General features: G+C 41.9%; 2 protein-coding genes across 3 annotated transcripts in view; both read left to right on the top strand.

Annotated features, from left to right (window-relative positions):
• CYS1 (cystin 1) overlaps positions 1–22,029 on the top strand; it is a 114,125-nt gene that overhangs the window by 48,742 nt on the left and 43,354 nt on the right. Inside the window, exon 4 of one of the 2 annotated variants that reach the window (XR_005213281.1) lies at positions 16,997–17,739. The exons of the other annotated variant lie outside the window; for it this stretch is intronic. The gene's annotated coding sequence lies outside the window, so the exon portion shown is untranslated. Of the gene's footprint in view, positions 1–16,996; positions 17,740–22,029 lie in introns of those variants that run through there. 2 annotated transcript variants of the gene reach the window in all.
• Positions 18,297–21,101, top strand: LOC119516355 (glomulin-like). The gene is made up of 2 exons (XM_037812670.1): positions 18,297–20,285; positions 20,487–21,101. The coding sequence occupies exons 1-2, from the start codon at positions 19,185–19,187 to the stop codon at positions 20,979–20,981; spliced, it is 1,596 nt and encodes a 531-aa protein (XP_037668598.1). The 5' UTR covers positions 18,297–19,184; the 3' UTR covers positions 20,982–21,101.

Genomic DNA, 22,029 nt, shown 5'->3' with positions numbered 1-22,029 from the left:
GTCCAGGTCCTGGACTTTTCTTCATTGGGAGGTTTTTGATGACTAATTTAGTCTCTTTTCTTGTCATCTGTCTGTTAAGGTCTTTTATTTCTTCTGGAGTCAGTGTAGGTGATTCACACGTTTCTAGGAATTTGTTTCATCTAGGTTGTCTAATTTGTTGGCATACAGTTGTTCAATCTTTCTAAATATATTGAGACTTGTTTTGTGACCCAACATGTGGTCTCCCCTGGAGAATGATCCATGAGCACTTGAGAAGACTGTATATCCTGCTGTTTTGGGATACAGTGTTCTGTATATGTCTGTTAGATCTATTTCATTTATCATATTATCCAAGTTCTCTGTTCCTTATTGATCCTATGTCTAGATGTTCTACCTATTGATGAGAGTGGTGTATTGAAGTTCCCCACTATTATTGTAGAGATGTCTATTTCTCCCTTCAGTTTTACCAGTGTTTGTTTCATGTATTTTGGGACACCGTGATTAGGTGCATCAATAAATGATTGTTATTTCTTCTTCATACATTGCCCCTTTTGTTAATATATGGTATCCTTCTTTGTTTCTTATAACAGCTTTTGACTTAAAGTCCATTTTATCCAATGTTAGTATCACTACCTTAGCTCCTTTTTGGTTACAATTTGCTTGGAATATCTTTTTCCAGCCTTTCACTTTCAACCTATTTGTGTCTTTGAGTCTTAGATGAGTCTCTTGTAAACAACATATAATTGGATCATACTATTTTATCCATTCTGCCAAACTGTGTCTTTTGATTGGGGAGTTTAATCCATTAACATTCAGTGTTATTACTGTAAAGGCAGAACTTACTTCAGCCATTTTGTCCTTTGGTTTTTATGTCCTATCTTTTCTTTGTCTCTCTTTTCTTTTATTGCAACCTCATTTTCTGTATATTTCATCTTTGTTGGTGTATCTGACTGATCCCTTTCTCATTTCCATTTCTGTATATTTTTAAAATTCTTTCTTTATGGTTACCCTGGGGTTTATTTTCCCAGCCTACATCTTTAACCTACTAATTTGAAATGATAGCAACTTACCTTCAATAGCATACATGACTTCTGCTCCCATATCATTCTGTCTGCCCTCTTTATGTTGTTTTTGGCCCACTTTACCACTTTATATTTTACACATCCATTATCAGGAAATATGCCTTTTTTTCTTTTTCAATTGTATTCTGATTCTTCTAGGAATTAAAGAGTAGAGTTGTATACTGAGGACACAGTACTGTTAGTTTTTGCATTTGCCTTTTTAGTTACCCTTACTGATGATCTTCGTTTCTTTTTTTTTTTTTTTTTTTTTTTTTTTTTTTTTTGATCATCATTTTATTGAGATATATTCACATACCACGCAGTCATACAAAACAAATTGTACTTTCGATTGTTTACAGTACCATTACATAGTTGTACATTCATCACCTAAATCAATCCCTGACACCTTCATTAGCACACACACAAAAATAACAAGAATAATAATTAGAGTGAAAAAGAGCAATTGAAGTAAAAAAGAACACTAGGTACCTTTGTCTGTTTGTTTCCTTCCCCTACTTTTCTACACATCCATCCATAAACTAGACAAAGTGGAGTGTGGTCCTTATGGCTTTCCCAATCCCACTGTCACCCCTCATAAGCTACATTTTTATACAACTGTCTTCGAGATTCATGGGTTCTGGGTTGTAGTTTAATAGTTTCAGGTATCCACCACCAGCTACCCCAATTCTTTAGAACCTAAAAAAGGTTGTCTAAAGTGTGCGTAAGAGTGCCCACCAGAGTGATCTCTCGGCTCGTTTTGGAATCTCTCTGCCACTGAAGCTTATTTCATTTCCTTTCACATCCCCCTTTTGGTCAAGAAGATGTTCTCCATCCCACGATGCCGGGTCTACATTCCTCCCCGGGAGTCATATTCCACGTTGCCAGGGAGATTCACTTCCCTGGGTGTCTGATCCCACGTAGGGGGGAGGGCAGTGATTTCACCTTTCAAGTTGGCTTAGCCAGAGAGAGAGGGCCACATCTGAGCAACAAAGAGGCATTCAGGAGGAGACTCTTAGGCACAAATACAGGGAGGCCTAGCCTCTCCTTTGCAGCAACCGTCTTCCCAAGGGTGAAACTTATGGTAGAGGGCTCAACCCATCAAACCACCAGTCCCCTATGTCTGTGGTCATGTTAGCAACCATGGAGGTGGGGTAGGCGAATACCCCTGCATTCTCCACAGGCTCCTCAAGGGGGCACTACATCGTTTTTTTTTTTTTTTTTTTTTTTCCTGGTTTGTCTTTTTTCTTTTTTTTTTTTTTTAACTTTCCCTTCTTTTTTCAAATCAACTGTATGAAAAAAAAAGTTAAAAAGAAAACAAACACACAATAAAAGAACATTTCAAAGAGACCATAGCAAGGGAGTAAGAAAAAGACAACTAACCTAAGATAACTGCTTAACTTCCAACATGTTCCTACTTTACCCCAAGAAAGTTACATACTATAGCAACATTTCAGTGAACTTGTTCCTACTACATCCATCAGAAATTAACAGACCATAGTCATTTCTGGGCATCCCCAGAACGTTAAATAGCTTATCTGTTCTTCTTGGATTATTGTTCCCCCTTCCTTAATTGCTCTCTACTGCTAGATCCCCTACATTCTACATTATAAACCATTTGTTTTACATTTTTCAAAGTTCACATTAGTGGTAGCATATAATATTTCTCTTTTTGTGCCTGGCTTATTTCGCTCAGCATTATGTCTTCAAGGTTCATCCATGTTGTCATATGTTTCACCAGATCGTTCCTTCTTACTGCCGCGTAGTATTCCATCGTGTGTATATACCACATTTTATTTATCCACTCATCTGTTGATGGACATTTGGGTTGTTTCCATCTCTTGGCAATTGTGAATAATGCTGCTATGAACATTGGCGTGCAGATATCTGTTCGTGTCACTGCTTTCCGATCTTCCGGGTATATCCCGAGAAGTGCAATCGCTGGATCGAATGGTAGCTCTATCTCTAGTTTTCTAAGGAACTGCCAGACTGACTTCCAGAGTGGCTGAACCATTATACAGTCCCACCAACAATGAATAAGAGTTCCAATTTCTCCACATCCCCTCCAGCATTTGTAGTTTCCTGTTTGTTTAATGGCAGCCATTCTAACCGGTGTTAGATGGTATCTCATAGTGGTCTTAATTTGCATCTCTCTAATAGCTAGTGAAGCTGAACATTTTTTCATGTGTTTCTTGGCCATTTGTATTTCCTCTTCAGAGAACTGTCTTTTCATATCTTTTGCCCATTTTATAATTGGGCTGTCTGTACTATTGTCATTGAGTTGTAGGATTTCTTTGTATATGCAAGATATCAGTCTTTTGTCAGATACATGGTTTCCAAAAATTTTTTCCCATTGAGTTGGCTGCCTCTTTACCTTTTTGAGAAATTCCTTTGAGGTGCAGAAACTTCTAAGCTTGAGGAGTTCCCATTTATCTATTTTCTCTTTTGTTGCTTGTGCTTTGGGTGTAAAGTCTAGGAAGTGGCCTCCTAATACAAGGTCTTGAAGATGTTTTCCTACATTATCTTCTAGGAGTTTAATGGTACTTTCTTTTATATTGAGATCTTTGGTCCATTTTGAGTTAATTTTTGTGTAGGGGGTGAGGTAGGGGTCCTCTTTCATTCTTTTGGATATGGATATCCAACTCTCCCAGCCCCATTTGTTGAAAAGACCATTATGGCTCAGTTCGGTGACTTTGGGGGCCTTATCAAAGATCAGTCGGCCATAGATCTGAGGGTCTATCTCTGAATTCTCAATTCGATTCCATTGATCTATATGTCTATCTTTGTGCCAGTACCATGCTGTTTTGGCAACTGTGGCTTTATAATAAGCTTCAAAGTCAGGGAGTGTAAGTCCTCCCACTTCGTTTTTCTTTTTTAAAGTGTCTTTAGCAATTCGAGGCATCTTCCCTTTCCAAATAAATTTGATAACTAGCTTTTCCAAGTCTGCAAAGTAGGTTGTTGGAATTTTGATTGGGATTGCATTGAATCTGTAGATGAGTTTGGGTAGAATTGACATCTTAATGACATTTAGCCTTCCTATCCATGAACATGGAATATTTTTCCATCTTTTAAGGTCCCCTTCTATTTCTTTTAGTAGAGTTATGTAGTTTTCTTTGTATAGGTCTTTTACATCTTTGGTTAAGTTTATTCCTAGGTACTTGATTTTTTTAGTTGCTATTGAAAATGGTATCTTTTTCTTGAGTGTCTCTTCAGTTTGTTCATTTCTAGCATATAGAAACATTACTGACTTATGTGCATTAATCTTGTATCCCGCTACTTTGCTAAATTTGTTTATTAGCTCTAGTAGGTGTATCGTTGATTTCTCAGGGTTTTCTAGATATAAGATCATATCATCTGCAAACAATGACAGTTTTACTTCTTCTTTTCCAATTTGGATGCCTTTTATTTCTTTGTCTTGCCGGATTGCCCTGGCTAGCACTTCCAGCACAATGTTGAATAACAGTGGTGACAGCGGGCATCCTTGTCTTGTTCCTGATCTTAGAGGGAAGGCTTTCAGTCTCTCACCATTGAGTACTATGCTGGCTGTGGGTTTTTCATATATGCTCTTTATCATGTTGAGGAAGTTTCCTTCAATTCCTACCTTTTGAAGTGTTTTTATCAAAAAGGGATGTTGGATTTTGTCAAATGCTTTTTCAGCATCTATTGAGATGATTAATTGATTTTTCCCTTTCGAGTTTTTAATGTGTTGTAATACATTGATTGTTTTTCTTATGTTGAACCATCCTTGCATGCCTGGAACGAACCCCACTTGGTCATGGTGTATGATTTTTTTAATGTGTCTTTGGATTCGATTTGCAAGTATTTTGTTGAGGATTTTTGCATCTATATTCATTAGGGAGATTGGCCGGTAGTTTTCCTTTTTTGTAGCATCTTTGCCTGGTTTTGGTATTAGATTGATGTTAGCTTCATAAAATGAATTAGGTAGTGTTCCATTTTTTTCAATGTTTTGAAAGAGTTTGAGTAAGATTGGTGTCAGTTCTTTCTGGAAAGTTTGGTAGAATTCCCCTGTGAAGCCATCTGGCCCTGGGCATTTATTTGTGGGAAGATTTTTGATGACTGATTGGATCTCTTTGCTTGTGATGGGTTGGTTGAGGTCTTCTATTTCTTCTCTGGTCAGTCTAGGTTGTTCATATGTTTCCAGGAAATTGTCCATTTCTTCTACATTATCCAGTTTGTTGCCATACAGTTGTTCATAATATCCTCTTATAATTTTTTTAATTTCTTCAGGATCTGCAGTTATGTCACCTTTTTCATTCATTATTTTGTTTATATGGGTCTTCTCTCTTTTTGATTTTGTCAGTCTAGCTAGGGGCTTGTCAATCTTGTTGATCTTCTCAAAGAACCAACTTTTGGTGATATTTATCCTTTCTATTGTTTTTTTGTTCTCTATGTCATTTATTTCTGCTTTAATCCTTGTTATTTCTTTTCTTGTACTTGGTTTAGGATTGGTTTGCTGTTCATTTTCTAGCTTCTTCAGTTGATCCATTAGTTCTTTGATTTTGGCTCTTTCTTCCTTTTTAATATATGCGTTTAGTGCTATAAATTTCCCCCTTAGCACTGCTTTTGCTGCATCCCATAGGTTTTGGTATGTTGTGTTCTCATTTTCATTCGTTTCTATATATTTAGCAATTTCTCTTGCTATTTCTGCTTTAACCCACTGATTGTTTAGGAGTGTGTTGTTTAACCTCCAGGTATTTGTGAATTTTCTAAGTCTCTGATGGTTATTGACTTCTAATTGTATTCCATTGTGGTCAGAGAATGTGCTTTGAATAATTTCAATCTTTTTAAATTTATTGAGGCTTGTTTTATGTCCCAGCATATGATCTATTCTGGAGAAAGTTCCGTGAGCACTAGAAAAGTATGTGTATCCTGTTGATTTGGGATGTAATGTCCTGTAGATGTCTGTTAAATCTAATTCATTTATCAGATTGTTTAGGTTTTCAATTTCCTTATTGGTCTTCTGTCTGGTTGATCTATCTATAGGATAGAGTGATGTGTTGAAGTCTCCCACAATTATTGTGGAAACATCAATTGCTTCCTTTAGTTTTGCCAAAGTTTCTCTCATGTATTTTGTGGCACCTTGATTGGGTGCATAGACATTTACGATTGTTATTTCTTCTTGCTGAATTGCCCCTTTTATTAGTATGTAGTGGCCTTCTTTGTCTCTCAAAACATCCCTGCATTTGAAGTCTATTTTATCTGAGATTAATATTGCTACACCTGCTTTCTTTTGGCTGTAGCTTGCATGAAATATTTTTTTCCATCCTTTCACTTTCAGTTTCTTTGTGTCCCTGTGTCTAAGATGAGTCTCTTGTATGCAACATATTGATGGTTCATTTTTTTTGATCCATTCTGCGAATCTATATCTTTTAATTGGGGAGTTTAATCCATTTACATTCAACGTTATAACCGTGAAGGCATTTCGTGAATCAGCCATCTTATCCTTTGGTTTATGTTTGTCATATTTTTCCCTCTCTCTATTAATATCCTTTATTGTACCCATACCGAATCTCTTTAGTACTGAACCTTTCTCCAAGTCTCTCTGTCCTGTCTTTGTTTGTCTGTCTGTAGGGCTCCCTTTAGTATCTCCAGTAGGGCAGGTCTCTTGTTAGCAAATTCTCTCAGCATTTCTTTGTCTGTGAAAAATTTAAGCTCTCCCTCAAATTTGAAGGAGAGCTTTGCTGGATAAAGTATTCTTGGCTGGAAATTCCTCTCACTCAGAATTTTAAATATATCGTGCCACTGCCTTCTCGCCTCCATGGTGGCTGCTGAGTAGTCACTACTTAGTCTTATGCTGTTTCCTTTGTATGTGGTGAATTGCTTTTCTCTTGCTGCTTTCAGAACTTGCTCCTTCTCTTCTATGTTTGACAGTGTGATCAGTATATGTCTCGGAGTGGGTTTTTTTGGATTTATTCTATTTGGAGTTCGCTGAGCATTTATGATTTGTGTATTTATGTTGTTTAGAAGATTTGGGAAGTTTTCCCCAACAATTTCTTTGAATACTCTTCCTAGACCTTTACCCTTTTCTTCCCCTTCTGGGACACCAATGAGTCTTATATTCGGACGTTTCATATGATCTATCATATCCCTGAGGTCCATTTCGAGTTTTTCAATTTTTTTCCCCATTCTTTCTTTTATGTTTTCATTTTCCATTCTGTCATCTTCCAGGTCACTGATTCGTTGTTCAACTTCCTCTAGTCTTGTACTATGAGTGTCCAGAATCTTTTTAATTTGGTCAACAGTTTCTTTAATTTCCATAAGATCATCCATTTTTTTATTTAGTCTTGCAATGTCTTCTTTATGCTCTTCTAGGGTCTTCTTGATTTCCTTCATATCCCGTACTAGGGTCTCATTGTTCATCTTTAGTTCTTTGAGTAGCTGCTCTAGGTGTGTCTCTTCTGGTCTTTTGATTTGGGTGCTTGGGCTTGGGTTATCCATATCGTCTGGTTTTTTCATATGCTTTATAATTTTCTGTTGTTTTTGGCCTCGTGGCATTTGCTGACCTTGATAGGGTTCTTTTAGGGTTTGTAGACCAGTTGAAGTCCTTATCTCTAATTTATCAGATCTACAGCTTCGTGGAGTACACTTTCTCTAACTAACCAGCAGGTGGCGTCCACGAGCCACCTGTTCTCCACAAGCCAGATCTCCCCTGCTTAGCCTTTTTGGTGAGTGGGGGAGTGAGTCTTGTGGGGCCCAATTGGTGTCCCAAGCTTGCGTGTGTAGTTGGTGTTGCCTGCCCTGTATGTGGGGCGTGTTTCTGGGCAGTCGGGGAGGGGGGGTGGCCCTAACAATCAAATCTCCCTGATGATCCTAGAGTTTTAAAGCTACTGCAATAGTCTAATCCTTCAGTTCAGTCCTGCCACAGTTTGTCTCTGCCACTGACCCACAAGTCTTTGGTATTGGCGTATGGCTCCTGAGACTTGCAAGTGGGCCCCTCTTCCAGGCTGTGCACCCCGGGTCCTCTGTTGAGGGATGACTGTGCTATGTCGCAGGTGAGTGCCGTCCCCCCAGGGCAGTTCTGGGCTGCTGGGCTGTGTTGGGAGGCTCCCAGTCTGCTCAAATGATGGCTGAATGGGGCTCTGTTAATTCACACTGCTCCCCCTTCCCAGCTCTGGGACATTCAGCTGAGGTTGCAGGGAAGGCTAATGTCCACGCCCAGTTTTGTGGTGTGTGCCTGTTATTTGAAGCACTTCCGTCACACTGGGTTGTCTGGGGCAGCTCTGGGCTATGGGGCTGGCGATGGGCAGGAGTGTTTCCTGTCCACCAGGATGGTGGCTGTGAGCGGACACCCCCCTTTTCTTGGGAAGTTGTGTTGTTTAGTGAATTTTCTCAGCCACTGGATTATTGCCTTTTGTCTCAGAGCTCTCTTAGTTCTGCTCTTGACTTGACGTGCCCAAATTTCAATTCTTTGAAGCTTTCTGTATTGAGCTTCTTAGAGTAATTGTTTTAGAAAAAGCAAAAAGGATTTAAAAAAAAAAAAAAAAAAAAACGGCCCTCCTCAGAGATCTAATGGGTTATTGAAATGCTAATAGACAAAGCAACCAGGGCCATTAAGGAAAAGTGCCCAGGGCAGAGAGATCAGCCTTGCTTCGGGATTTGCATATGCGCCTCAAGGCCTGATCTCTGCCCTTCCCCTTTCTGTGTTCACCAGAACTCCAAAAATCCTCTGCTTTTATTTTGGAGTTTTTCGTGTTGTTTTTTTTCTATGCCTGTCTCCTCTCTGCTGGGCTGGCTGCTCTCAGAGTCTCTGGTGTCTGGCCTCAGTCTATCTATGGTTGGAGTTTGAATCAGTAGAATGAGTTTCCGGTAAGAGCAGCCACTGCAATTCTCCCTTCTCCTTCCCGGAGCTGACAGCCCCTCCTCCCCCGGGACTGAGCCTGGCAGGGAGGGGCGCGGGTCCCCTGGCCGCAAAAACTTACAGATTTCGCTGATCTCAGCAGTTCCACGTTTTCATGAGTGTTGTATGAAGTATGCCCAAAGACAGATTGCTCTGTGGTGTCCAGTCCACGCAGTTCCTGGCTTTTTACCTACTTTCCTGGAGGAGTAACTAAAACATACAGCTCACCAGTCTGCCATCTTGCCCCGCCTCCCCTGATCTTCGTTTCTTTACAGTACACCAAGCCACTCTCTGCTGTCTTTTCCTTTCAGCCTGCAGGGCTTGTCTCTTATTAACAAACTCTGTTTCTGTTTATCTGTGAATATTTGAAAATCTTCTGCATTTTTGAAGGACAGTTTTGCCAGATAAAGCAATCTTGACTGGAAGTTTTTCTCTTTCAGTACCTTAAATATATCACACCACTGCCTTCCTGCCTCCATGGTTGCTGATGAGAAATCAGGACATAGTTTTATTGAGGATCCCTTGTATGTGACAAATTGCTTTTCTCTTGCTCTTTCTGAATTCTCTATCTTTGACATTTGATATTCTGATTAATATGTGTCTCAGAGTAGCTCAATTAGGATTTACTCTGTTTGGAGTATGTTCAGCTTCTTAAAAGAGCACATATATTTATGTCTTTTGTAAGAGTTGGGAAGTTTTTGGACATTATTTCCTCAAATATTCATTCTGCCCCCTTTCCCTTCTCTTCTCCTTCTGGGACACCCATGATGCATATTTTTGTGTGCTTCATGCTGTTACTGAAGTCCCTGAGACCCTGCTCAATTTTCTCTGTTCTTCTGGCTGTAAGATTTTTATTGTCTTGTCTTACAGTTTTCTGATTCTTCCTTCTGCCTTTTCAAAACTGCTGTTGAATGCCTGTAGTGTAATTTTAATCTCTACTGTTGTACCTTTCATACCCATAATTTCTGTTATTTTTTTATATTTTCAAATTCTTCTTTATGCTCATACATTGTCTTCTTAACATCCTTTATCTCTTTATGCATATTTTCCTTCATCTCCTTGAATTCATTTAGGATATTTGTTTTTACCATCTTTTATTAGTTGTTCCAAATTCTGAGTCTCCTCTGATGTTTTAGTTTGTTCCCTTGACTGAACCATATCTTCCTGTTTCTTAGTATGACTTGTAATTTTTTGCTGATTTCTAGGCATCTGATTATCTTGGTGAGTTAATTCTGATGGTCTGTTTTTCTCTCTTGTCTAGGGTTTTATCATTGATTGGCTTTCTTTATGTTAAAGCTCTTCTTTGATGCTTAGTGTGCTGGTTTGAATCTGATGTCCCCCCAAAAAAACTATGTTTTTTTTTTTTAATAATTCAACTTCATTGAGATATATTCATATACCATGCAGTCATACAAAGCCTACATTCAATTGTTCACAGTACCACCATATAGTTGTGCATCCATCACCAAAATTAATTTTTGAACATTTTGATTACCACACACAAAAGTAATAAGAATAAAAATTAAAGTGAAAAAAGAACAATTAAAGTAAAAAAGAACACTGGGTGTTTTGTTTTTTTCCCCTGTTTTTCTACTCATCCATCCATACACCAAAGGGGAGTGTGATCCATATGGCTTTCCCAATCACATTGTCACCCCTCATAAGCTACATTTTTATACAATTGTCTTCAAGATTCAAGGATTCTGGGTTGTAGTTTGATAGTTTCAGGTATTTACTGCTAGCTATTCCAATTCATTAGAACCTAAAAAGGGTTATCTATATTGTGCATAAGAGTGCCCACCAGAGTGACCTCTCGGCTCCTTTTGGAATCTCTCAGCCACTGAAACTTATTTCATTTCCTTTCACATCCCCGTTTTGGTGAAGAAGATGTTCTCCATCCCACAATGCCAGGTCCAGATTCCTCCCTGGGAGTCATATTCCACGTTGCCAGGGAGATTCACTCCCTTGGGTGTCTGATCCCACGTATGGGGGGAGGGCAGTGATTTCACCTTTCAAGTTAGCTGAGCTAGAGAGAGAGGGCCACATCTGAGCAACAAGACTATGGGGGCAGACCTATTGTTGGTGGGATCTTTTAATTAGGTTGTTTCCATGGACATGTGACCCATCCAATTGTGGATGGGGGCTTTTGATTAGATTATTTCCATGGAGATGTGACCCCATGTATTCAAAGTGGACTTAATTACTTTACTGGAGTCCTTAAAAGAGCTCAGGGAGAGAGAGAGAGCTCAGAGCCAACACAGACCCTGATGCTTGGAGATGCAGAAAGAAATACATTTGGAGATGCTAATCCAAGCGATGGAGCCAAGAGTTTGCCCTGGAGAAGCTAAGTGAGAACCCCCAGACTGAAAGAGAAAGCACTGGAATCAGAATCTGAAAGCAATGAAGTAAGTTTCAGTGGCTGAGAGATTCCAAAAGGAGCCGAGAAGTCACTCTGGTGGGCACCGAGAGCAAATAAGTTTCAGTGGCTGAGAGATTCCAAAAGGAGCCGAGAGGTCACTCTGGTGGGCACCGGGAGCAAAGGACCAGCAGACGCCAGCTACATGCCTTCCCAGCTGACAGAGGGGTTCCAGATGCCATTTGCCTTTCTTCGGTGAAGGTATCTTTGTATTGATTCCTTAGTTGGGACACTTTTATGGCCTTAGAACTGTGGATTTGTAACCTAATAAATCCCCTTTATAAAAACCAATCCATTTCTGGTATATTGCATTCCAGCAGCTTTAGCAAACCAAGACACTTGGTCTAACTTATTCTAGACCTTTAGAATAGTCCATGTTTAAAAGCTCAGATTTTCTCAGCTTTTCTTTATCTGATTCTTGCCCTGGATATGCAGTGCAGTTTTTAAGATTGCAATTTTTGCATCGTTGTACCTCCAGGAGAGAGCTTGCTTTCCTCTGTTCCTCTTCCATGAATCTTGACCTCTTCTCTTTGTTTTTGTGCAGAATTTTTTCCACAGCTCCTATGATTTGTTTAAATTTTCTCCTCAGATCCTGATTTCCCTTACGCTTTTCAATTCTGGGACTCGTCCTATCTTACAGCAGTTCACTTTAATCCCCCCCCTTTTTTTAACTGTGAAGCTTTTCTGCCTCCAGTTTTTCTTCTTTAGGGTATCCTGCCCTGGGGAGCCAGATGTGGTCAATCCTGAAAGGTGGGTCACTTCAGTAATGTCCATTTTGCCTTTAGGTGTCCAGCTAATCTGGACTGAAAGCCAACCATTCTTAGCAGCCTCTCTGTCGTGGTCTCTCCCCCCGCACGCAGCACTCCTCAGCGGCTCGTTCTGCCCTGGGTCTCTGTGGGCTTCGGGCCCTGTGCCTGGAAATGCATGGACTCTGACTCGCTGCTGGGAGTCGCCTGATGGTCTCAGTCCACAGTGGGAGGGACCTGGCCGTGCTGCCTCTGCGACCCCCACGGTGCATGGACTGAGTGAGGGGGAGGCGAACAGGCACCAGCCCTCTCAGGGACAGTTATCCTACGTGAGATTTTTCTGTTTATTTGATTCAGTTTTTGTGGAGTCCCCCAGTCTCTACCATCCTCCAGAGTTCTAAGCACATGGGATTTGTCCTTTTTTCACTAAATCTCTGCAGAGGCTTTTTCAGGGGATGTCTTCTGTCACCATGTTGATGTCACCACCTTTCCTACAGCTCTTTGAAACTACTTCCTGTACTGCCTCAGTTCCTGTGGTGGTTTGAAGCTGCAGGTACCCCAGAAAAACATGTTCTTAAACCTGTCCATTCCTGTGAGTGTGAACTCATTATAAGTAGGAGCTTTAGATGAGGCTACTTCAGTGAAGGCATGGACCAGGATGGTCTTAATCCTATACTGCGGTCCTTTAGAACAGAATGAAATGCAGACAAAGAGAGACAGAGAAAAGCCTTGAAAGCAAGAAGCTGAAATCAAGGAAACCCAGAAGAGAAGGGAGAGACCAGGAAATGCCACCACGTGCCTCGCCATGAGGCAGAAGAGCCCAGGATCGCCGGCAGCCAGTCTTTGCGAAGAAAGCATCGCCTTGGTGGTGCCTTGATTTGGACATTTTCCCAGTCTCAAAGCTGTCAGCTAATAAATTCACATTGTTTAAGCCGACCCATATTACAGTATTTGCTGGAGCAGCCTAGGAAAATAATACACTTCCCAATTGCTCCTTGACCCAGTACAACTTGGTTTCAGCCCCTCCACTGTACTGGGCTGGCCCTCTCTGAGTTTAGCAACAACCTTTCCACCTCCGTCTCTCAGGTGCTCTCTGCAGCGTCCAACACAATGGACATCTGTGCCCTGGCCCAGCCCTGGCACCCAGGAATCTGGGCGGGGCCGGCTGACTGGCCCATGGGCTGCAGTGTTTGGAGTCACTTTATTATCCCATTTGTTTGCCTTTTCTAAGTCTTGTAGCTTCTCTCCTTCCACTTATAGAATCTCATTGCATGTCCAGCCACCCTTTGAGGCTTGTAGGTCAAATATTGTCTTCATCTTACACAGGCAGGAACCAAGGCTCAGAGTGACATCCCCAGGTCCTCACAGCTGGCAAGGGTGGAGCCAGGTCTCCAAGTGCCAGTGAAGTGGCCATCCCACCAGGCCGTGGCTCTTCACCATCCCCAGCCCACATCCAGCCACCATCCCATGCTCCCCACAGAGCCCCTAGTCTTCCACCTGTGGGTGAGTTAGGGCTGTGTTAGTTGCCAAGAATGGAAAACATTGGATCTGGAAAAGTATTAGGAGGATGCAGAGATCTCATGGAACCTCAGAACAGAAACACAGCAGGCCAGTGGAACCATCTGGAATCATGCACCCTGTCTGGGGACAGGGCTCTGCATTTGGTATCTCTCTGTGTCTCTCACTGCAGTCCACATGGCGGAAACACAGCCACCAACAGCTCCCGGGTTTAATCGGACGCAATTCCTAATTCTTGAGGAAGTCACTGATTGGGCCATCTTGGGTGGTATGTTCTCTTCTAATCCAGTAAAAGGTGCCCAAGGTGGGGAAGGAATATCACAATTTATGAACATGGGTCCTAAGAACCCCTTACTGTAACCCCAGATGTTCCCAGGGAGCTGATAATCAGGCGCTCACTACACTCCCCATTGTTTCGTCCGCCTGGGTCAGGTCAAAGCCCCTGCCTTGTCCTTTCTCCCTCCATCACCTCCGTCAAGGCCGAAGCCACCGGAAATACCATCAAAGGAAGAGGGAGTGCCAGGTACTGGGCTAGGGGCCTGCCTTAGGCTGGCTCCCCCCAGATGTAGACCTTGAAGCAAGCTTTTGAGTGCACAGGTTTATTTGGGAGGTGATCCAGGAAGCACCAGTAGGAGCATAGGGAAGGAAGGCACAAAAGGGAAGAAGCCAACGTTCGCTGTGTCAACGAGTGGGTTACGGCTGCGGGCAACTGGGACCCAATCCCATCGGGAAACCCTGAGCGACATGTGGCACATGCCTCAGAGCTGTCCCACTAGTAAGAGAGGAAGGAAGCCGCTGTGTTTCTCCTCCAAGTCCCACGTGTCATTGGCCGAAGATGGCTCCAGGGCAAGCAGCGTGTCTGGGAATGGAGAAGGGTGAGGGGATTCGCACAAGGCACAGACAGCCTTTGCTACGAGACTTTGCCACATCATCTCATTTAATCCTCACAATGGCCTCAAAAGGCAAATATTATTTTCCCTATTTAGAGATGTGGGGACTGTGCCACTGGACAGGAGACAAATCCAGGTCCATGTGATTCCAAAGCCGGTCGTCTTTCCATTGCACCATACTGCCTTTCAGAGCATCTTCCTCAGATGGAGCTCTGGGACCTGTGGGGAAAGGCCCCTGCAGTCCTGGGACAAGCTTTCTGCTACTAGGCTCAGACAGAACCTGCTGGCAGCTCTCCTCTGTCAGACGGTGCATGGGGGGCTGCACGGCCACCAGCCGCTCTATAAGCAGTAGCAGTGTTGCGTTGGAAGCAAAGTGCACGCAGGTGGAAGGCGCAGGGCAGGGGCAGGGTGGGGGAGTGTCCACTTTGTCTGGAGACCCTTTGCTCTTTGTCCACTCCCCCCACCCTATATGCAGTGATTTTTACAAATCTAAAATGCAGTAGTTCCCAGCCAGGCAACATGTCGTTTCGGTTTTCAGAGAGGTGATGCCTTGGGGATTTCTATTTAATTCAGCAAAGGTGGTTTATCATTTTGGCCCAGCACCCAGCCCACCCCCAGCCTTCCCTGGTCCTGGCTGGGACCTTGGAAACTCTCTGCAGCCACATCCTCCCCACCCCCCTGGCCCAGGGCTCATCATCACTCGCCAGGAGGACAGCAAGAGCCTGGGGTTCTCCCAGCCTCGGCTCCCCAAACCCCTTAGGTGTTTCTCTCCAGCCAAAATCCTGGGTGATCTTTCAGGCCTGGCTGTAGCAATTACAAGGCTTTGCCCGGCAGGCCTCATGGGGGAAGCCGCCCTCCCCAGCCAGTTACAGGCTTCCGTGGGGAGTGGTAGCCGGGGACTCTGGACTCCCTCCCCAGGCCGGACACATTCACTGCACAGCTTCACCCCCAGCCCAGGGGCCTCCGCTCAGAGCCTCCTTATCAGGGGCCTCAGCTGACGTACTTTCCTCCACTCGGACTCAATAAACACTTTTCCCCTCCTAGCCCTTCCCCTCTCCCAGCCAGCCCCGCCCAGACTTCCCAGTCCATAGGGAGGCAAGAGAGGATTCCCCTCCCCTGCACTGCTGTCAAACAGCCCCTCGCCTGGGGAAGGGCGGAATGCTGGGGGAGCCGGCGCCGTCTTCTGCCTTTCACTGCACCATCCCAGTTAAGTGAATCAAGCCTTGATTGTTACTTGCAGTTTTGTCTCATTGTCCTAACCCACCACCTCAACACCTGGGAGCTCAACAGCCTGCAGAGGGCTCTTCCCGCAGAGCGACTCCATAAGGGTTAGTCCCTTCCTGCGATGGTTGGGTTCGTGTGTCAGCTTGGCCAGGTGATGGTGTCCAGGTGTCTGGTCAAGCAAGCACTGGCCTAACCGTTCCTGCAAGGACATTTGTGGCTGGTTAATAAACCAGAAGGCTGGTTTATTAAATCATCAGTCAATTGACTGCACCTGTGACTGATTAATCACTAAGGGGCGTGTCTTCCACAATGAGAGAATTCAGTCAGCTGGATTTAATCCAATCAGTTAAAGACTTTTAAGCAAGAAAGTTCGAGGACCTTCACTTCTTCTTTGGCTAGCCAGTGAAGCGTTTCCTGAGGAGTTCATCAAATACCTTCATCGGAGTTGCCAGCTCATTGTCTGCCCTCCAGAATTTGGACTCATGCATCCTCACAGTTGCGTGAGACACTTCAATAAAATCTTATATTTACAGATATCTCTTGTTGGTTCTGTTTCCCTAGAGAACGCTAACTAAAACACTGCCAAACCCTTCCGTGTACACAAGTGCCTTCATGACTGGATCCTCACCTGCTTTTGAATCTACCTCTCCTGCCACTCCTCCACAAACCCTGTGTGTCAACCGAACTCTTTTGGGTTCCCCATATGTACCAGCTCTTTTCGTGTCTGAACCTTGGTGCAAAGTTCAACTCAACTAATCACTTTATTCTTAGAACACCATTTTTACTGTCAGACAATATGGTCATTCAGACTTGTGTATTTAATAGACATTCTCTCAAAAATGAACAAAGTGAGCTTATCATGTTAAGGAAAACAACTGACAGTATTTGCTGCCATGATAAAGTTCAAGCAGAAATTAGAATTACGGAAAACTGGCATCTGCCACATCTTCCCAATATGTAAAGTTTTTTCTAAAGGATCAAGAGTGATATAAATGAATGTGATTTTTGATATTACATAACAAAAATGTGTCAACATTTGGAAGAGTATAACTCAGTGAACCACTATTTCCAAATGACCAATGTGTTTCCAAATGACCAACGCAATACTAATCCTGCTTATTGAACAGCTGGTGACCATACAGTCCCCCATGCATGGATAAAAGAGCCAATTAGAGTGCATGCCAGGCCAGTGGATTTTAATGAAACAGTACTAAAAAGTTCATTGATACTGTCAAATTTGGGTATAATATCAAAGAAGATACCCACAGTTATCTGAAAAGGCTATTAAAATATTTCTCCTTTTCCAGGGACATCACTGAAACCAGATTTTCTTCATCTACATCAACCAGAACAACATATTGCAAGGTGACATCATCAACATGGCGATGTAAGAAATCCCCTGAAAAAACCTCCCCAGAGATTCAGCAAATAAAAGGACAAATCTCACTTGCTTAAAACTCTGAAGGACTCCACAAATGTGGAATTGAAGACAAAGGAAAATATCAGGTTTGAAACTTCCATCTGGACCCCCAATCCATGCCTTCTCCCTCACTCAGCCCCAGAGCTTGAGGAGTTCTCAGAGGCGCTGGCTCAGGTCTGTCCCACCTCCCACTGGAGACAGCAGTGATAGAACCCCACACACATCCAGGTACAGGGACCCACGTCCACAGAGACCCAGGATGAACACAAACCACTGAGGAGTGCTGTGTGCTAAAGGGACACCCCCGGGGGAAAGGGAAGAGACAATGGTAAAACTGGGCTGCAGACTGCTCGGCTCACTCAATCCAGTTTCTGTTGTCCTGACATCCAAAATGCAAAAGGGACTTTCTGGAATGATCCCCATTTCTGGACTGACCCCTTCTGGCTCTCTGGGCTGGGATACCTGTGACAGAAAAGCCCCACAGAGAAAAAAAAAGGAGGGGGGGCGTTAAACCGAACTGCTGTGGAGGCTCCCAGGACTGAAAAGAGTAAAGAAAATGGGGCAATGATTGAGGAAAGAATTTAAACAATCACAGGGGCTGGGGGGGAAAGTCTACACAAAAATAAAGAACAGATCAAGATTCCTTGAGGAAGAAAGGAAAGGAAGCTTTCTCCTGGAGGTGAAACATAAATACTGCACAGCATATCCAGGGCAAGAATCCAATGAAGAAGAGCTGAGAAAATCTGATCAGTTAAACATGGGCTACTCTAAAGGTCTAGAATAAGTTAGAACAAGTGTCCAAGAAGAGCCTTAACACAAAGCCAATCAACAATAAAACCTAGACAAGAGGGAGAAACTTACCTTCAGAGGGAACTCATCAGTAGACATCAGCAAAAAATTACGAGCCACTAAGAAACACGGAGATATGGCTTAGTTAAGGGAACAAATTGAAACTTCAGAGGAGACTCATGTACAGTAAGAATATTACCATAATATACTGCCATTTCTCCCCCTGGCCCTTTTCATTTTGTCATATATTTTACTTATGCATAGGTTATAAAACCCATACACTTTTGTTTAAATAATTATCTTTTAAGGAAAATTTTAAAATGAGAAATATATATAGACATTTATCCATGTAATTACCATTTCTGGGGCTGTTCATTCTTTTGTGTAAAAATAATACCAGATTTCCTTTTGGTTTTATTTTTCTTTAGACTGAAGGACTTCCTTTAACATTTCCTTGAGTGTATGTCTTTTGGTGATAAATTATTTCAGGTTTCTGGTGATTATTTCAGGACTGAATATCAGAAAAAATATTTTGCCTTTGTTTTTGAAAGATATTTTCACTGAGTACATAATTCTAGGTTGATAGCTTTTTTTCCCCAACACTTTTTAAAAATGTTGCCCCACTGTCTTCTCACTTGAATTATTTCAAGTCAGAAACTTACCCTCATTCTTATCTTTGCTCCTGTGTACATAGTGTCTTTTATCTTCTGGCTGCTTTCAAGATTTTCTCTTTATCACTTGTTTTGTGCAATATGATTAGGATACACCTTGGTTTAATTTTCTTCATGTTTCTGGTGCTTGCGGGGAGGTCACTGAGCTCCCTGGTTCTGTGGATTTATTAGTTTTTACCAAATTTAGGGGGAAAATGGCCCCTATTTCTTTAAATATTTTTTATGTCTCCTCCCGTCCTCTCTCTCCTCGCCTTTGGGGATTCCAATTACACATATATTAGGCCACTTGAAGTTGTCTTGTAGCTCACCAATGTTCTTTACATTTCTTTAGATTCTTCTTTTGTTCCCCCTCTGTGTGTTTCATTTTGGATAGTTTTATTGCTATGTCTGTGAGTTCAATCTTTTCTTCTGCCATGTCTAACCTGCCATTAATTCCATTCAGTGTATTTTTCATCTCAGAGATTATAGTTTTCATCCCTAGGCATTTGATTCCTTGTGTCTTCCATGTCTCCACTTAACTTTTTGAACATATAGAATATGGTTACAGAAGGTTGAGGAGGGCGCTGAGAAGGGCAAGAGGTCTGCCCGCATCGAAACTAGGAAAAATAACCAAGAATGGCTGTGGAAGAACTTCAATCCATAATAAGGAGATGTCAAATCCTAGAAGAGCAAAATTTTAAAGAAGAAGATTTTGGTCTGTTTCAGTTAGCAGGCCAAAGGTGTATAGATGAGGGATATACAGATCAACTGTTAGAAATTATTCAAAATGAAAAGAACAAGGCCATCATTAAGAATATGGGCTGGAATCTTGTTGGTCCTGTTGTTCCGTGTCTTTTGTGGAATAATAAGGAAGATGATAAAAGAAAACATTATTTTCTGATGCTTAATTTATTGGTAAAGTTATGTAATCCAAAGGAATTATTGTTGGGTTTGCTTGAACTGATTGAAGAACCCTCTGGAAAGCAGATATCCCAAATTATTCTTCTTTTACTTCAGCCATTACAGACAGTGATTCAGAAGCTTCATAACAACAAGGCATGTTCAGCTGGATTAGCACTGTCTACCCTTTGGAATCAGCTGTCTCTTCTTCCTGTTCCGTACACAAACGAACAAATACAAACAGATGACTACGGCCTTTGTCAGTGCTGTAAGGCCTTAATGGAGTTCACTAAACCTTTTGTGGAAGAAGTCGTTAATGACAAAGGAAACTCACTGCAAAATGAAAAGTTAAAGGATGAATTGCTGAAATTTTGTTTCAAAAGCTTGAAATACCCTTTGCTGACAGCACAATTCCTCGAACAGCCTGAAGCAGCTGAAAATGATCCTTTAAGGTGTTTTACATCTGAAATCATAGGTTTTTTGTCAGCAATGGGAGACCCTTTCCCCAAAATGATTTTTAATCATGGAAGGAAAAAGAGAACTTGGAATTATCTTGAATTTGAGGAAGAAGAAAACGAACAATTAGCAGATGCTGTGGCTTCTCTGGCATATCTAGTATTTGTACTGGGCATGGGTATTGATCAGCTTCCGCTGGTGTTCAGCCCATTGTACCTCTTGCAACTTAATATGGGGCACGTTGAAGTCTTTTTGCAAAGAACAGAAGAGTCTGTTTTCTCCAAAGGATTGAATCTATTGGAGAATGGTTTATTGAGAATGGAAGACAACAGTCTACTTCATCAGTATTTAGAAATCAAGAGTTTTCTTACTGTACCTCAGGGTTTAGTGAAAGTAATGACACTTTGCCCCATTGAGACGTTGAGGAAAACGAGTTTAGCTGTGCTCCAGCTACATATTAACAAGTTGGATTCACAAGGCAAATATACATTGTTTAGGCACTTATTGAATACAAGTAATCATTCAGGTGTGGAAGCTTTTATTATTCAAAATATCAAAAATCAAATTGATGTATCATTGAAGAGAACACCTAACAACAAATGGTTTACAGGACCACAGCTGATTTCCCTTCTAGATTTGGTACTCTTTCTCCCAGAGGGTGCTGAAACAGATTTACTGCAAAACTCAGATAGGATCATGGCATCATTAAATTTATTGAGGTACTTGGTTATCAAAGATAATGAAAACGACTGTCATACTGGATTATGGACAGAACTTGGAAAGATTGAGAATAATTTTTTAAAGCCACTCCATACAGGACTTAATATGTCAAAAGCAGACTATGAAGCAGAAATTAAAAATAGCCAAGAAAATAGCCAAGAAGTCCAGAAGTGTAAAGATCTTTGCTCTCTAACAGTAGGTGGAGAGGAGATCCCTAACATGCCTCCTGAAATGCAGCTTAAGGTACTGCATTCAGCTCTTCTTACATTTGATTTGATTGAAAGTGTGCTGGCTCGAGTAGAACTCACTGAGATAAAAACAAAGTCTACCTGTGAAGAAAATATTGGGATAAAGTGAAGGTTCTACCTTCTAAATAAAAACTAGTAAAATATTTTCCATTATGACTTACTTAATACCTTTATAAAACATTGTCTATAAAACATTCCTGCTAGAAAAATAAATACAGCTTTTCTCATTTATCAGTTTCTTTAGTGACAAAAAAAAAAAAAAAAAGAATATGGTTACAATAACTGGTTTAATGTCCTTATCTGCTAATTCTAACATCTGTGTTAATACTGGGTTGGTTTTGGTGGCTTATTCTCCTCATTAATGGTTGTGTTTTTCTGTTTCTTTGACGGCCTGATAATCTTGGATTGGATGCAAGACATTGTGAATTTTACCTTGTTAGGTGTTGGATATCCTTGTATTCCTATAAATCTTCTTGAGTTTTGTTCTGGGATATAGTAAAGTTACTTGGAGGCATGACTTTTAAAATTTATTAGGTAGATCTGGAGCAGGACTCACTTTAAGAGCAGTTTTCCCCACTCCTGGGGCAGGGTCTTCTGGAATGTTCTGCACAACACTCCATGACTTAAGAGCTTTTCCAGTCCTGTGTGAGTGCTGCTGAACGCTTTAATCATTCCAGATGCTTTTATCCCTAGCCTACAGTAGTTTATTTCACGTTCATACACAGATCAGTACTCTGTAGATCTCCATGGCTTTCTCTCTCCTCTGATACTGTCCCACAAACTCTGGCCACCTTGGCACCCCAACCCTCAGCACCGTCTCCCCAACTCAGGGAGTCTGCTGGGCTCCTCCTGAGTCTCCCTTCCCTGCACTACAAGCCGGATTCTTCCTCCAGGCAGTAAGTTTGGGCAGTCATAAGGGTCACTCTGCTTATTTCCCATCTCGCAGGATCACTCTTTTGTTACCTAAGGTCCAGGTTCTTGAAAGCGGTTATTTCATATATTTTGTCTGCTTTCCCCCCTTATTTCAGGTACGAGGGTCAGTCCAGTGCCGGGTACCCCATCTTTGGCAGAAGTGGAAGTCAGCTATTACTTTCATGTTTGAACTGTCCATACTTGAACCAGTGGGGTCCTTCGAGTTGACCTCCGACACTTAGTGC

The sequence above is a fragment of the Choloepus didactylus genome, chromosome 20, assembly GCF_015220235.1.
Source record: "Choloepus didactylus isolate mChoDid1 chromosome 20, mChoDid1.pri, whole genome shotgun sequence".
Taxonomy (NCBI): domain Eukaryota; kingdom Metazoa; phylum Chordata; class Mammalia; order Pilosa; family Megalonychidae; genus Choloepus; species Choloepus didactylus.
Note: the sequence above shows the minus strand (reverse complement) of the source record. Positions and strands in the feature narration are given on the sequence as shown.

What these genes read in the sequence shown, in the direction of transcription:
- LOC119516355 (XM_037812670.1), top strand. Translation starts at nt 19,185, where the DNA reads ATGGCTGTGGAAGAACTTCAATCCATAATAAGGAGATGTCAAATCCTA. An exon ending in GTTTTCTTACTGTACCTCAG is followed by an intron (nt 20,286 to 20,486) that starts GGTTTAGTGAAA and finishes GTATCATTGAAG; the next exon opens with AGAACACCTAACAACAAATG.